Genomic DNA, 17,976 nt, shown 5'->3' on the forward strand with positions numbered 1-17,976 from the left:
CTTTGGTCGTGGTTAATGACAATCAGCCGGCCGGCGATCATTCCGGAAATGAGTGCATTGCTTTCGGAAAATCCACATTGCATGTCAGTCCTTTTTCTTCTCATTTTGCACCCTATTTCCGTCTGTACCATTTTCGTGTTTAAATTAAGGACCAGAGTACAATATCTGATGGAAAGCGCAAACTTTCCGAGAAAAGAAAAAACTTGAGGGAAGTTTCCAAGAAATTGGACAAGGAAAATATTTGAATCTCATGTTTCCTATTCAATTCTTATAATTTAACAAGCGCAAGTATATATTCGCAGCTTTACTTTATCAAAAAATATGTTTAGCAAAGATATTTTTGCGTCAAAAATACTTTTATTGATTTATTTTTCATAATTCTGTGTCTTTCAAGATTTTGATAAGATGAGAATATAATAAATTTCTTTTTCTTTACGTCTCTATGTATTTCATATTGCGCGCAACTATTTGTCTTAACAATTTATTATTATATTCGCCCCACTGAGAACTCAACTCCATCGTTATTATTTATATAATAGCCTACGCACACGAATATAATATTTTATGTTGTTAGTACGTATGTATTATGCAGCCGAGCTTGGCGGTGCGCCTCTTTCCATGTTCCCCTCCAGCTGCCAGGAATACTTTGTCAGAGTAAATGCTCGTGCATTCTCTCGCAAATATCAGCATTAAGATTCAAATGACCGAATAATCGGGCGAATCTCGCAGGACCCGTTTCTGCGCTTAAACAGGCACATGCATAGGCGCAATGTGCGAGGATTTCGACATATCGTCTTTCTGTGCCGTGTTTGCCATAGGTATGCCTTTATTACGTGCAATCCGAAACTGTATGCATTCCACAGCTACTTACTACACCTGCCTCAAGATGCCCAAACAACATCATTGTTTTTTTAGAGATATCAATGATTTCTTTTTTAAACTGTAAATCGTATGAAATTACTTTATGAATCGGATTCTAACTTGCTAGGCATTAGGCATCGATATATGTAATATATGTATATGTTAATATTATAAACTTGTTTACATTAATTGCATTTTTTAAACAAGCAGAGACCTTTTAAGACCTTTAGGTATTTTTGTGAAAGAAATATTACTAATGAATCTTTAATTAATAGTTATTTTTGATAAAATTTTAATAAATTTTTCCTAACGAAAATTTTTAAGAGTATAATAATACTTGCAAAGATTTACGCAAAGATTTAGCAGTTCACATGTATACGTTGTTTAAAATAGACTTCTATTTTAGAGCGAGATGGCTGGCGTGTGTCTAAATATATGATGTTAATCCTTTCACTTCCGAGACACAGATATGTTTCATGCGTTACAAAGCCTACTTCGGGGAAGCTTTCCGCATGAAACTAATATTGCAAAGTGCTCGTAAAAGATATCGTGCTTCTAAATGATAACCAAGTCTGTGTCATCGCGTTAAGTTCACCTTGGAGAGTAATTGTGGAGGTGAATACCTAAGTGAAACATGTACGAGAAAAGACTTCATTTCAATTTCATTGTATCATTCCTGTGAGAAAAATTTTTTCCTTATCGATATATATTATTAATGTTATCAAAAATCCTTACACCTGCATCATCATAACCATTCATATCGCGAGTTTGCCGAGTTTCGTACTGCACAACCGAAGTTTCTGCGCTGACTAGCTCATAAATAGCAACTTCCGCGGCACTCTCGAGCTATGTATTTACTTGCAAGCTCCGCTTACCTCCTTTCCTATGTGCACAATGATATTATTGCAGTCGACGCTACTTTTCGAGATAACCGCAGCTTTCTATCCTTCTAACATAGTTTCCGCTAAGTATCATGATTACGCTTTTCAACGAAACTACTCGCTCGAAGTAATTCTATATCGCGTAATATAAGGCGGTATGCTGCTCTCGTTCGCACACAAAGGATCGATATTTTATCAGTAAATTAAATTACATTATATCTAGACATATATCTACAACTATTGCTTGCATATATTTGTACATATGTATATGCATATATATATATATATATATATATATATATATATATATATATTATATATATATATATATATATGCAGGCCTATGTATTTATCATGTCAGCACGATATATTTGGCGCGGGTGATGTGCCTCGAAATTGAATTTTATCGAATAGTTCCAAATTTATATAATGCACTGTAGATTTTGCGATGCGCCAGATAATCTCGTGCCGCTGCTCCGTTCGTAAACCTTGCCCAAGATTCACTGCTGCGCAGTTCCCGCAAGCTCCATTTATCTTCTGGCACGTGATATGTGCGATATTGTACGCAGTTTCCAATACTTGTCGGAGCAACCAATCCCGTTCTGGGATATCTCATCCGAAAACAAATAACCGAAACATATGTATGATTGACGAACGTTCATAAATTAATTAACACGAATTAATTTAAATGATGCGGACATATGGAGATCTTTCATTAGAAAAGAAATGCATTTAAAAAATATAATAAGATTAATAAATTTTGAATGGTTTTATTATTATTAGTAACTACTAATTTGAAGTTAGAGTATGTAAAAAAATTTAATTTCCTCGAAAATAATATTGAAATCCGCTTTTTATATTTTGATTCGTGTGAAAAAGTTTTTCTTTAACGAAAGACACAGGAAAGATAAACACATTCCGTTCTTATGTTTTCTTAATTACTTTTATACGCTGACAATTTCCGGCACAACTGCCAATTTTCGCAGCGGGCAAAAGATAATCTCATTTCGTTTAACTGGCACCATCACTTCCGTGACCTGAATATACCATGATTGTCAACGAGGACAATTCGGCTACGAGATCGAAGAGAGAAATTTCTGGTGCTATCTGACATTTATTCGAAAGTTTACAGCTTCCCAGTTCATACTGATATGACAAGGTTACCCTCGGTCTAGACTCTAGTGTCAAATGAACGCGTATATGCGGTCGCTCGCAAGAAAAATATCTGCGGCCACGGCACGTTTTACGTTTTACGTTTTACGTTTCAATTACTCCGATAATAGCCGCCGTCTATGCCGTGGTGCACGCCGCGGTTTCGACGTGTCCGAAGTCGCTTCGTTCCATCGATAAACAGCGACCACCGCAACGTATCCGCAACGGAGCTTCCTCGGATCCTCGCTTGCTATGTATGTGCACATTGATACCGCGCTCCTTTTCTCTCTCTCTCTCTCTCTCTCTCTCTCTCCCTCTCCCTCTCTCTCTTTCTCTCCGTCTTGCTTTTCGCGGCCGCGGCGACTTCGCCGGTGTTCGCTTTTACCTAAGTGCCATGATTACGCCCGTGACCGGAATCGAGAACTGGGTCCACCGCCACATCGTATCGCAATACGGAGTACGAAGAGATGGGGCTATCGCCGGGGCTACTTGGGCGGAATTCCAAACAGGATCGAATCTCTTTCGCGGTGCATGTCTGTTTATCGAGGCGAACGTTAGAAGCTGATGCAGGCTGAGAATTATCATGGATATTGAGACACGGGGAGTAAAAAGCGTTAGAGTTTTCTGAGACAGTCGGTACCTCTGGCTAGGTTTTTTTCGCGCGAAGAAAATCTGCGAATTGACACGATCCGTGGAATACTGAGCGCAACGGAATTCTGTTTTGCATATTTTAAAGAGGAAATAAATAAAGCAGGAAATCCAAGTCGTAGAGATTGTTAAAATTCTCATAATATTCGATCTCGAATAAATTTTATACACTAACTCTATTAAAATTGGATTGATATTAATATGTAATACAGAAAAGAGCAATAGAAATTAATATTAATTTATCAGATTAGCCTTAAAAGCTACTCGATACTGCATATTAATACTTTCATAATCAAGTTATTTTAGTTACCTGTAGTTATTTTAATCGAGCGTACATGCATGTTCATTACATGTAACTCCGGAAACGATATTCTACACGCAACTCCGTAGTTCAATCCGGTAATAACCTTATTCGCGGGTTCCCCATGTCCTCCGGCGATCCGAGAGAATCCCGCAAGCAGACGGATGAGCAAATTGCATATTACTCGATCTACGAAATCGGAAGCCGTATAATCGTGTTTTCATACATGTTATAACTTATAATTAGTATATTAACAGTAATCTCCGAGTTTATCACTAACTTACGAAAAATCTAATTCCCGATGATTTTTTTTTTTAACAAAATTACAAAAAATTCGCAGCTAAGCGAATCCTTTTGAGGAGGTAAATTCACGCATCTTCTTTATACTAGATATACTCTTTTGTAATTTAAGGAAAATCAATAATTTACATCTCCATCTCCACAAATTGTCGTAGGTTGCCGGCTGTTCGCTTCTCTAACACCCGCGAGCGCGATTATCGTGTTTCTCGCGGAACGCGGCGTTATTACCGAGAAACAAATCGCAGCGATTTAACGTCGCCAGTGCCGTTACTCGGCCGATCGTGTTCGTAAATCGGTTCGGGCCCTGATAAGCGTCGCGCGGAGCGGCAATCCGGTTGAGTCCCGCTGGCCCGCCTCAGCGGGAACGACCACTGTCGCTGCGCGGGAAACGAAGGTCTCGAAGGTGCATTCCGTGCAACAGACGGCGGCCTATTACGGCGATCCCGTGCCGCGGGGCGTTCCCCGGTAGGAGTCTACGAAGTAGACCGGCTAGATGACCAGATTACAGGTCTCTCTCGGTGCAGGAAGTCGTGAGATGCTTAATTGCGTTTGTCACGACGCTACGTGGCGGCGTATCTGTCTCGGTCCGACGAAGTGCGATGATTCTTTCTCTCTTTTTCCCTGTTTCTCTCTCTCTCTCTCTCTCTCTCTTTCTTGCGGACCGTATCGGAGCAATAACAATGCTGGGATAAATTAACGATAGGCGGCAGAGCGCGGCTGACTGAGAGTGGCTATAAACCGATCCTGTAAGAAGAGTCCGCCCCAGGTGGCTAGTTAACTGCTTAGCCTTAAAAATATACACGCCGCTCTGACCCTTCTCCATCCCCATGTGCCAGACCTGCCATCTCTCTCCGGTGCTCTTTTCTCGTAAAGCCTGCTAACCGCTCGTCACTCCGTTCGCATTCGATCGCGCACGAATGATCCTCGGTTCATCTCCTCGGACACCATCCTTCGCTCGAGCGAGCCAGCAGATCTCTCGTATGCATGCCGTACGTTCTGCCATTTGTTCTGGACCGCGCGCACTGCGACGGGTTTATTGTGATTTACGTAACGGCGAAGGAAAACGATCGCTTAATCTTTCGCGTTCCGTCCCGATCGTTCCGGAAGGGACCGGAAGGGCCGGGAGAGTCGCGCAAGTCGGACGCTAACTGATGGAAATCAGTTGCGTACCGAGATTCGCGTTCACGCACTCGCAATCGCAACATTTATTTCCAGACGAGATGTATTACCGTGTCGATCTCACCGCGGCAGATGAATGGGCAAAATTGTTTCTCGAAGCGACTGCTATTTGTATCTGTAGACCGCCGCGCGCTCCATCGTCCTTAGCTCGCGACGAGATAAGGATGTAGGCGCAATAGGATCTCCTCGTTACTATGTCGAGTATTTGTTACGCATGATTAGCGTGAGAATCTCTGTCGAGTCGTTTAATATTTATTCGGTTCGAAAATCCTCGCAAATCTTTACATTTATCAAATGTTATTTTAAATTATTAAAATAAAATTTAATAGAATCTAAATTATTGTGAATATATAAATACTACTCTTAACTATATCATTAGTATGAAGTGACCGGAATTAAAGCGAAGAGATATCATGATAGGAAAATAATCGCAACAGATTACGCAAAACGGATAACCTAATGACAGCACAATTCTATGATAACTGTAATAATACAAAGAGACGCCGCGATATGTATTGCTCTTTCATAGCGTATCATAAGGGACAATAATCCGCGATAACGTCGTCATATCAGAAGATTACATAGACTACCACGAGAGATTCGCGGATAAGAGATGCGTTTAAAACGCATCTCCAGGGTTTTGGGATTTCTTTGGTTATTCCGCCTCGCCGTCCGCTTCGCAGGAGAAAAAGTCAACATCGCGCCGGCAAACAGAGGAGCGACGTAAATTCTCAGCCTTGTCTCTAGGTATTATTCAAGCTTAGTGGATGCTACGGCCACGACCGTGGAGGAAGCTCAGTCTGCGAGCGCAAACAAACAGTTCTAATCCGTTTAACATAAATACCACGTGGTTTAATTAAATCGCGTACCGCAAGGTAATCGTCCCGGCGTTGTGTCTGCACGGCTTTTTCTTCCTTAGAAATCAAGATTACTGCGCGATAGATCGATATTTGTTCACAACGCGATGTTTCTTCATTCGGTAAAGGAAGATATAACTTGAGTTATGAAAAACTTCGAGAAAACTTGTGGGAAAACGATAATCTTTTATATTGCTTTTTTATTGAAAAAATTGATAACGTAATATGAGTGAAATTATTCTAATTATAATAGATATATTATCAAATAATTGTTCTATAACTGAAATAAATAAAAAGCGCTTAACTAAAACTATTGCATTAGTACAATTTTGTTATAAATAAAGCTAGATCTATATCTTTTTTTTAACACTTTATTCGTTATTCGTATTAAGATAGTCTAATCATGACTCTATTAACTATCTCTTATATAAAAATCGATAACTCATTAATTTTTAACAAAATATATGAAGTGCACACTAGTTTATGTGAATTTTCCTATATTTATTAGCATTTTAATATCTTTTTACTGACTTATTCACAAATTCGAAATTTATGAGATGCTCAATTAATGAATTTGTATGATGAAAATAGTGTTATAATTTAAATCTTTTAAGATCTAAATTACAAAACATGAAATAGTTGAACTAAAGTTTTATTAAAGAAATAATTTTATCTGTAAAGTAATTTTAACATAAAATACGATGAAAAAAGTTATTTTTTTTATTTAAAAGATCTTAATATTAAAATTCTAATACATATGTAAGAATGCTTTGAATTGTCCAACATTCGAATTCTTTTAACATTAAATGTCTAATTTTCTACATTGACAGTACGTCATTAATTTTTTATAATTTTTACTACAAAAAGTATTTTTTTTTTTACCGAAAATATTTCATACACAATGCAGCGGAATCAATATTACAAACAAATCTTCTCCATTATCTCTGTACTTCACTTCAGTAACAATGTCTTGAAGATACTGTATGAAATAATCTCTGTAGGCCGCATTCACAGGGTGTCAACGCGTTAATTTTCGTCGTGAACCATTCCTCTACTGCGATAGTTTGCTGTAAGACGACGCTACAGCAATAACGAAAACGACGACAACGACGACGACAACGACAACGACGATGATGACAACGGCGAGGACGCGCTTAAAATAGTAAGGAAAGGGAGATGAATTTCCCTACTCAGGCTAATCTCGTAGAAGAGGCGGTCCTTTGTAAATACTTCGAGGGCTTTGTCTTCAAGTTACCGCGGGAACGAAACTCTCGGGCTTCTACCTTAATCATTCGACTAACGCAACGCTCGTAACGTCGCCCATTTCGCCCGCACGATTAGAATCTCGCGCTACGTTTTTCCAAAATACACGACTTCGTGTATTCCCATTCCCTCTTCGTATTTTCCCTTTCCTTTTCTCTCTCTCTCTCTCTCTCTCTCTCTCTCTCTCTCTCTCTCTCTCTCTCACTCACTCACTCACTCACTCTCACTCTCACTCTCTTCCCGCGGGATGGAGAAACGTGAAATCGACGATCTCCATGGCGACCCTCGCCACGTCCTGAATATCTTATGCACGAGCCCCATTAGCGGCAGGAACGTCGCGAGAATAAATGGCAGCCGCTTTTAAGGAGCTCGACATTCTATAGAATAGGAGATGCTCTCTATGAAAGGGAATGCTATATCTTCGTACAAAAATGTATCCGCGCGAAGGCGGATTTGCACGACGATCGCAATAAATTATTGTGAGGATCTCTACAAACTATCATTCGTAATCAATGTCCTGACTACAGCGGATCTCATTATTTTACGATATTCGCATAAATTGAATTCTCAACGCGAAAGTAATTTACGTAATATTACGTTATAAAGGAGAAGATAGATGGAATATAGAAAAGAATAAAAATCTGAAAAAACAGAGAAAAAAGAAAGATGGAATTTTAACATTTTTTAGATGGGAATAAAACGTTCTAAAGTGCAATATCTCTTTATGTATATTTTATTTTTATAGTATTGGTTTTTATGTTTTATCTATTTTAAATTCTATTAAACTTAAGAAGCAGTTTTTTTTTATATCATTAATGGAAATGAATTCTCTGACAATATTCAAATAATTATTCAATTTGTCACGGTACGTTTATTTTAATGATTTCAATTTTTATTTTTTTTTACAGGTAGACACACCAGACAGTGTTTTACAAAGCGGTTTGGGTCTTGGACCCGACATGGGACACACGATTCTTCGTTCAATGGTAGATCCTCGAGATTACGATCGACTGAGATATCTACAGATGAACGGCGGCCAACCGAACAGTTTTGAAGAAACCATTCATAGGGTAAATTATATTATTTTATAATCTGTAAAATAATTAAAAAATTAAACTCTGCTTAAATTATAAATTTTAATTTTACATTTATTACTTACATGTTATATTTTTTATATTAAACTTCATAAAATGTTCTTTTGAAAAGTAGAGGTCGATAATATATAATAGTTTCTTTTAGTAACATTGGAATTCTTGAGTGAAAACTATACTTGCTTTTATACAATTTATCGTGATTCTTGAATTCACTTCGAATGCTCCAAGTCGCTTTCGTGAGAAAGTCGCTTTACCGTCGATAAAACCTTTTTAAACGAAACTTAAGAACGCTTCCATCCCCTTACATTTTTCAGCTGAAAGTTCAAGAGGCGCTGCGAAAGAAAGAGCGGTTTCACAAAGAGCACGAGGAGGTGAGTGCACATCTTAAGTCCATCTTTATCTGCCGATTTCACAATGAGATTTTTGTTACCGGTTTTCGTTAATGAACTTACTTGTACAGGAGAACTCGCGCGGGAAGTAGAAGGACTAATATCGAAAATCGCCGATAATTCGACAGCGGTTTTTATCGCCGCTCAACCGCGCTTGTGATTAAATTCGTTCAATCGGGCATGGCAAACCGAGAAGCTTCGTCCTCCTTTCCGTTCCCCTTAAATTGTCAAATGGCGCTTCCGTTACGGATATATCTCACCGCATTTCGTGCGAGCACTCACGTCTCGCGTTTTGCGCGCGAGCGACAATTTTCGTTATCGTGCGTAGTCGATCGCGATAAGAACAGCGCGGTGTCTTATCGCGATTAAATCGACCCGTGCGCCACGCAGTCGTTTATTTTCTTCCCGCAGCTCCCCCTGCCCCCTTCCCCGCGCGTTGCCCGGATCATCGGCAACCCTCTTCGCGTCGTTCGACTGATATTGGCCCTGGGAGCCGGTGGCCTTATCCGATACGATCCTGCTTCCCGCAACGGAATTCTCGCAGGACGAAATTTGCATGTGTGTGTTATCACCAAGGCCACCTCCCTTTTCCCTACGTACCGCGGTCCCGCTTCGTTTCACGTACGCGCGAGCTCGTTCCCCATTCGTCGTGCTCTCCCTACTAACTCCCTACTTTGAACTGTCTTTCGCCAACTCGATACCACTTATTATGCAAAGTAGCCAGATCAGCGTGATATCATCATAATCGTCAATGCGTACCGCGACGTTACGTCGTGAATTCCTTATGCACGATCTCTCGCGATATCGCGTGTATGGGGTTTTCTTACTTTTCTTATTTTCCGTCATGGTTTCGCGTTCCAACACGAGGCTTTCTGCTTCGCTTCTTCTTGTCTCGTAATTGTAAGGCAAGAACACATAGCTTTATTTTATATATAATGCAGTTTTTACTATTTATGATTGATAATATCTGATATATAATTACTTAATTAAGATAAAACAAAAATATAGATTAATTAAAGTAATTTGATCGATGGCATTTAAACGATAAAAGCCAATAAACACTGGATATGAAAATTGTAGTAAGCCGGTGTAGAAAGCGGCAGGAATTACCAAGACAAAACAGAACTTTTATGAATAAAATCTATCAGCTAACTTTCATTGAAAACCTTATGAAAATTTCAATAAACAACTCTTTTTATTATCTCATCTATTCGATCCTCTAAAATTAACTTTGATAAATACCTTGTTCTTTTGTCGATTTTTAATAATAATTATTAATAAAAAGTTTATTATCTTCAATTTATCTTTGTTATATAAAAGAAATATATTTAATGAGAAATTGCGATAGACTAAATTAAGTACTTGAAAAGAATACTCTGAGATAATACCGCGCGCAGCTTTATTAAAAAATTAACTCCATTAAAAAGTTAGCAGCACGTATATAAAAGTCGTCGAAGTCTTTTCTTCTTGGTTTCTCTTCTACAATTTGCGGACGATATCACGTTCCATTGTTCATTTTACATATTTCTGATGATAAAATTGAATTTCTGATGGCTGTGTACACATATCGCATAAAAAATTGTGCAAACAAATGTCGTCTAATCAGATTCATAAAAATATAATGTAAAATAGACGGGAAATTGACCGAAAAAATTTTCTCCCCATAGAAATTAACATAGCGGACACGGAATATCCTGTAAATACCAAAGATAACCGGTAATGAGGGAAAAGTGGCGGTTTCAACGGGACCGTTTCGATGCAATCATGAATACCGTGCGGCTCATGCATAAGCGGGCGCACGCGTATAAACGCGTTGTTTCACACGAGAGAACACTTGAGCGACGCATTATACACGCTTCGCACGTAACAACATCGAGAGTAATGCCGCAGCGTGGCAGCGCAGCTTGCAACTCGTTACGTGTGTCGCGTATCCTCGAGAATCTCTCTCCGTACGAGATCCCACCGTCGCCGCTTGCCAAAAGCTGCCCATTAGAGCGAAGGATCACGGCCGTAAAAATGGACGGCGCGCGAACGTCGCAACCGGAGGCACGAGCCGGGAGTTTTAATTACGCGGACGTAAGCTTTGCGGAATTTTGCGAAGTTTTATGGGGCGGGGCGCGAGAAAGGGTCGCCGAAATTGCCGAAAACCGGCGGCACCACGAGCCGCGCCGCGGGTTCGCGGCACGGGAGTGCGGCGGATCGGGCCGAGAATGAGAAAAGGGCGGAGAGATACCGAAGGAAGAGACCGTTGGAAGAAATAAAGCGGCCATGTTCCTTTGAGGCTGCGAGCAATATGGAAATAAAGGTCGGTATCCGTGTTAAAGTTTTAGTGTCACCTCTACCTCCGCGAGTTTATTGCTCCCTGGAGAATCTTCCTCTTTCCTTCTCTTCCTGGCTCTTGCCATCGCGTCCTTCCTGTTCTCTTCCCTGCTCCTTTGCTCCCACTTCTTCTTCCTCACTTTGACTTCTTCGGTTCGGTTGGAACTGACTCAGCCACAGGCGACCGCCTTGACTAACCTCCCTCTCGTCCTCATCTTCTTCCGCTCCGACTGCTATTCCGGTTCTTTTTTTTTTTTCTTTTTCTTTTTATTTTCAACCAAGAAACAACCTTCGACCGAGCTGTTCCTCATCAGGATGTTACGTCTGCAACGTTCTGATCGATAATCACTTTTCGTTTTATTCCATCGATTATCGAGGACTTATGCGCGGTCATCGACCGCAGGAAAACTACGATGTATGTACACAGTTCTCTTCTCTTTATCCTTCCTTCCATTTCTCTCTTTATCTCGTACCGTACGATTGCGAATATCTCAAAATCGTCGGTGGTGGTCCGACGTTGGCCGGATAACGGCGATTATGCGGCCGTGAAAGAACCGCGCATGTAAGTTCCCGATAATACCATTTAGATTACACGCGATTACGCTACCGATGGTAAGGCATCTCCCGGCATGAAATTCAGTCCTTAGGCGCGCCATTACTTCAATTAGCTACTTACGTAGAAACGCAATTTGCGTAGAAGCGATACCTGGACGCGCAACAAAGTTTAATAAGAAATTCTGACATATTTAAATAATATTTTATAGATTTAATAGTTACGCGCGTGACGGGGACTTCGAGGATTAAACCTAATTATTAAACTTAAAGTTTGTAAACTCGATCTAACGAGAAGATATAAAAATGAACTTGCAAATACAAGTTGAATCTCGTGATACGGGATTCAAGATAACGAGTTCTCTTTTGCATTGATTATACGGATCATTATCCTTATTTAATCATACATACCATTATACAATTTTATTCGATGTAATTTTTTTATGTAATATGTGGAGGCGCGTCTTTAACGGCAACTCGGAAATCACCTTGCTTTCATTTCTCTTTAAATCAAATAACGGTAAGAAATAAATTTGTGAGAGGATAAATTAACTTTTTCTAATACTGTTTTAGAGTTTACGATTTAATAGCAATAATGAATGATACACATTGTGCGATCAATTTTTCAAGCGTTTATCGTCGATATTCGCGAATGTACGTTGAAATTGACGAAAGCAATCTCGCGGCATGCAAACACCGAAGCGGACATAGCTAATAGCAGTTTTAATCACAATGCTGGATAAACGTTTACTCGTGACGTCGACATTGTGCTGTTTCAGATACTGAGAGATATCCGGCAGGGTTTAATGCAGCTAGGACGAGACGGACGGGGTCAGCTCCCTGGGGGTAAGTATATCAAGGACTAACCTCCAGCTAGTTGTCGCCTCGTCTTTCTACGACCTATAACCCGCTCTCTCTTGCATCCTACCCGTGTACGTGTATGAGTGCGTACGTGTGCACACGTGCAGACGTGACAGTATGTGTGCACGTTGAACAAAACACGCACGTGCCAGCCAGTATGAGAATCGATTCCCAAATGTCCGACACTCCGTGTGTGTGACTTCTCTCTCTTTCTCTCTCTCTCTCTCTCTCTCTCTCTCTCTCTCTCTCTCTCTCTCTCTCTCTCTTTCTTTCTCTCTCGCGAGACTCATTTTGAGCATTCGGTTCCTGATAGCTCCCCTCGTAGTCTTTTTCACGAAATCTCATTCCCCGTAGTCTCAGCAATTTTTTACGATAAAGTGAAGGCACAGAATGACATCTATATCGTATAAAAAAGAAACAGCTTTTACAAAGTTGATACAAAGTTCGACTGAATGACAAGTTTGAATATTTAAAAAAAAGACAAGATAAAATGTAAGCAATAATATGAAGCAATAATATAATAAGAAATGCGATCTTATTTATAAAAATTCATGTTATTTCTAAAGAGAATTGTCAAAATGTTAAGTAGAAAATTAGCCGATTATATTTATTGAATAATTATATTTATTAAATGAGGAATAATTATAATTAATTTTTTATTTACCATTATTATTTTCAAATAAAAATTCGTTAACATTAATCGTATGTTTGTATTAGCCTGTATTATTTTTAATTTTATTATTTTCATAATTATGAAATATGTGTACGCGACAAAAGGAAGTAAATATATAAATGTAATTTGTAAATATATAAATGTAAAAGCTTGTTTCATATAATTTTATATTTATCTTTTATTTTTGGAAAATTCTCAAACATTAAAATGAAAATAACTTTAAAATGAAAATAAAGAAGTACTTATGAAACTAATACTTATGAATTTATAATGAGAATAATTAAGGATGAAATGTCTCTATGCTCTTTATTGTTGATTTATCATCACTGCGGTGATTTTATTTCCTACTCACAAAGACTGCTATGGTATAGTTGCATCGCGAAACCCCTCGCATATTCAAACTAATCTCATTATCGTTAGTACCCGCCATTTTCATTTTCTAAACCTTCTCTTTGCTGCCTCACTCTCTTTCTTCGCATAATCACATATACGATTGCCATTCCCAAAAAACTTCTATATTAAAATAGAATTTTAAATCCTGTATCATTAAATATAACGTAGCATTTATGATATTTTACATTCAACTCAAAAATGATTAACACATTTTTAAAATTAACATCAAAAATTAATTTTGATACATTATTAAAACATAATACGGAAACATCCATTCATCTATTAAAAGTTTTTTTAAGATTTTGCAATATTAATTTTTATATGATATTTTTTATATCTTTATAATCTTTTATATCTTAATATTTTTTATATTTTTATTTCATTTACTAAAAACCATATATAATATATAAATAGATTAATAATGTTTTTGATCAAATTGAAATTGAAAATAATGAATGTTTATAAATTAGAAAATAAACCGATGATTCGCAGATGATACGTACATGTATGACGAAGACGCGCGATGCGGAGGTGCAGGTAGCTTAGTTCCCGGACCAGGCGGTCAACATTGGTACGACGAACCACCTTACGAATCGGACCCAGAAGACTTTCTTATGGGAGCTAGTGGCGGTGCGGTACCAACCGCAACCATCCAAAATGGAAGGTAACGTTTCCACAATTTAAAATAAAAGCGTTCAGAATTACAAAAAAGAATACAGCTTTTTGGCTAATTACTATTAAATATGATCAAACATCAGGGTATGTTTCACGCTGAATATGAGGCCGGAAAATCGAGGAGAGGGTGTGATCTCTCTTCGAACAGCCGGCGATATCAGCTTGCCGCGCGATCGTTCCAGGAAAGGTGCAACGTCGACGATGCGAGGTCTCATCGTTCCTCAGGGTCACAATAATCCGCCGACGATTATACCTCTAACGCATTCAAGAGCTTCTCGTGAGAGCGGAGATTACGCGAGCAGCGACGTGCAGGTAAGTCCATCATCGTTGAGCGACAATCCGGACAACTATCGTGCATCACTTTGTAAATGTTGCGCTACAAACTATGTTGTCGTGCTCAAGCGAAAGTCCCTTTGTTGTTACAACCAAGTTATACCGTCGTACGCGCTCCAATATCTTAGGTGTGACGGAAACTTTATATTTGATAAATAGCCAGCCAGTGCCTTAAGTATAAAATCTCACGGAAATGTTTTTGCGATACGTTTTTCATATTCTGAGGTAGCGTGGCTAATTAGCCTTATCAAAGTAAAGTAAAGAAACGGCAATATGCTATCCGGCCTCATGATTACATCGCTCGAAATTACTGAATCACCGTATCCCAAGTAAGTCACGAATCTCGTTAAGTCGCGGGTAATATTATTGCGACGAGACATAATATCGAAGGACCGCATCCAGTCTGGATAAATCCCGTTAGATCGTAGCCGTCACTCCATAGCGGAATTACATTAAGTCACTGCGTTACGATAAGCGCACTATGCAGAGGACGCAGGTTCTGCTGGGTTCTCCCTTAGCCCTCGCCCAAGTTCAGTCTCCCTTGTGAGAAGCGCAGATCCGACCCGTTTGGATCCCATGGGCGTTCAATGGGGAGGAAGGGAAAGGTTTTGGCGTCTACCTTCTCGCGGGCGTACGTCACGGCGTGATTTATTTAATTTTGGGGCTGCAGAGTGTGAGCTCGAGACTGTCGACTGTGTCGGTGGACACGAGTAGGAGCGACCAGCCTCCGGTGGGCGGTCGCCACCCCGATCGGCCGGAGCATCACCATGAGCACCATCACAACCATCGCCATCATCACGAACATCACCACTCGGTCTCACCCCGACCCAATCAGCGTCACCCTGCCGCCACTAGCACGACCGTTACCAACACCGTCACCGACGCAACGTCACCGCAAAGCAACGCGCAACGCCGCCCGGTTCCCAGATATGTTCGTATCTGCCGAATCTATGGATGACGTAGTTCTCTGCCTGTTACCTCTCCCACCCAGGCCAGTCTCCATATTACTAACCCATCTGTGTGAGCTTCTTTAACGCGTGACGCACGCGTTCGGTCCACTTTACGCATGCCGGGCATTTTTGGAAACGAGACGGGAGAGTATGTCTCGGCAGATTAGATGCGGCAATCATCGGAGGATTCGCACACCGTATTTGTGAATATGGATTTTTCGTCCGATCTTCCTTTTTTTCGCGTGTCAGATCGCGAGATTCTCTCGCGAAAGAAACGCGTTGTAGCGATAGCCGTACGTAACGACTGTTACATTTGAGAGAGATGCAGCCATTCCCCGGTCAGTTTCCGGTGTGTTGCCTCGGTAAATCCGGGCGCCGAGAGCCACTCGATCTGTCCGTCGGACGGGCGGACAATGAGATTCCGCGATTTACGGATTTACGGATTTACGGATTGTTTGCGAGGAATCGGGCGCGACGGTCCGACGGTGCGGTGGTTGCGTTGCAATCACGTCGAATCTACCAGTCGTTTTCTCATCCGCCGAGCAAACGTTATTCTTCGTCGACTTTGTAAACTTGGTAACGATCGGATACCACTTTCGCGGAAGAGCCTCAGCATTTATCAGCGTCATGTTTGGATTGCCGCGAAATGTGTGCTTTCTTTAATAATTCTTTTCTATTCTTTTTCATCGACTGATGTTTATATATTATGATAACAATATCACAATTTGTTATTTTAAAAATATAATAGAAGTGAATTGTAAATTAATCATCAAGATACTTGAAAAGGGAGATTATGAAAAATTATGTACGAAAATATCTAATTTTTTTTCATTTTTGATAAAGGGATTCTTGTCTCGACTATACAGCTCTGGTAATATTATATAAGATAATAGAACGATGACAGAATAATCTCCGATAAAAATGACACATTCAAACATTTTGACGAAGCATGGCCCCGTTTGCGCTTTATACACATCTATATATTTGATTTATATCTTTACTGTAGTTCGATCGTGATAGTTGGGCGTGCAACATTATAATAATCGAGCTTGACATTTAAGCAAAAACTGGAGAATCTCATAATCTGATCAGAGCACCAGAATAAGGTGTCTCATTTCCTGCTCTGACGCCTACACAGCACTGACAGCCTCTATGTGTATAAATAATACTCACACACTGACACGCCAATATTAAGTATATCACTAACCCATCTAAACGGGCGTAGCCTGCATACGCTATTTATTTCTCATGTAACACGCAACCCCCCCCCCTCCTCCCCTATTAATATATCGAGTGTATAACGTGGTTAACGTGATGTGTAACACTTATATACTTACCCCCTGACTCATGTATATCTGCTGCTACTGTTTAGTTTATCGTGCGAAAGTTATCTCGAAAGGAATATTAAATGCATTATATTAAAAATATCGCATTTTAAATATCGCATTATTTCAAACTAACTTAATATACATTTCATAAATTATAAAATTAAAAATAGAATATTAATTATAAAATGAAAATATAATTTAAAATTATAGAACGAAAAATAGATAATAAAAATTTTTAGTACATATGAACAATATGATGTGCATATATTATTCTTGGAAAAATATTTTGAATTAAACAGTTGTATATATTTTTGAGCCCAATGTTTCGTCGTTATCTCTGAAGTCTGAACATTAATATCATAAAAATACTTTCGAGACGACCCTCGCGCTTGCACGTATACGGTATAATATATTTTTGACATTGGGTACTGTATCTTCATGCCTCTGTGTCTCTCACACCTGCTCTACCACCGGTGGTGGTCTCGTGTCTGACATTACCTAGCGATATGCCCTTAACCGTCGGCCTGTCAGCATCCGCGCGCTATTAGATCCATCATAGTGTGCCCGCTTCTCCTTTCGTATTTCGCTATTAGAACCGTCTCTGCGAGGTGTCAACATTTTAGAGTCGGAGTAGCGGCGAGGAGGGACTGTCGCCGAGCCAGAGTAGCGACTATGAGGATCAAGAAGAACTCGAGAGTCAACACTCGGCCGCCGTACATACAGTACGTACCGTATCAGAATAATCCTTGGAGAGAACGTGTAGATTCTATTTCTATTTTTTTTTTTTTGCTCGCACTATTTCCTTCTCTTTGCCATTTCTACGCGTACTCAGATACATGGCGTCTTCAGTCACTATTATCACGGGTAGATACGGAGAGCGCGTCCAAACAGGACGATAACTAAGAAAAACATACCTGTGCACACGACTGTCACTGATGGGCGATTAGCAGAATCACGAAGTATTGCT

The 17,976-nt window shown here is 39.6% G+C and overlaps 1 protein-coding gene across 3 annotated transcripts in view; it reads left to right on the forward strand.

Moving 5' to 3' along the window:
• LOC105428776 (uncharacterized) overlaps positions 1–17,976 on the forward strand; it is a 297,052-nt gene that overhangs the window by 269,966 nt on the left and 9,110 nt on the right. Inside the window, exons 6-12 of one of the 3 annotated variants that reach the window (XM_089071693.1) lie at positions 8,351–8,512; positions 8,851–8,907; positions 12,576–12,642; positions 14,216–14,387; positions 14,482–14,710; positions 15,402–15,662; positions 17,633–17,731. In XM_089071693.1, coding sequence (XP_088927819.1) covers positions 8,351–8,512; positions 8,851–8,907; positions 12,576–12,642; positions 14,216–14,387; positions 14,482–14,710; positions 15,402–15,662; positions 17,633–17,731 — 1,047 coding nt within the window. The remainder of the gene's footprint in view (positions 1–8,350; positions 8,513–8,850; positions 8,908–12,575; positions 12,643–14,215; positions 14,388–14,481; positions 14,711–15,401; positions 15,663–17,632; positions 17,732–17,976) is intronic. The other 2 variants (XM_089071694.1, XM_089071695.1) reach the window with 2 other exon arrangements.

The sequence above is a fragment of the Pogonomyrmex barbatus genome, unplaced genomic scaffold (assembly GCF_055798465.1).
Source record: "Pogonomyrmex barbatus isolate J1 unplaced genomic scaffold, ASM5579846v1 scaffold12, whole genome shotgun sequence".
NCBI classification, from domain to species: Eukaryota; Metazoa; Arthropoda; class Insecta; order Hymenoptera; family Formicidae; genus Pogonomyrmex; species Pogonomyrmex barbatus.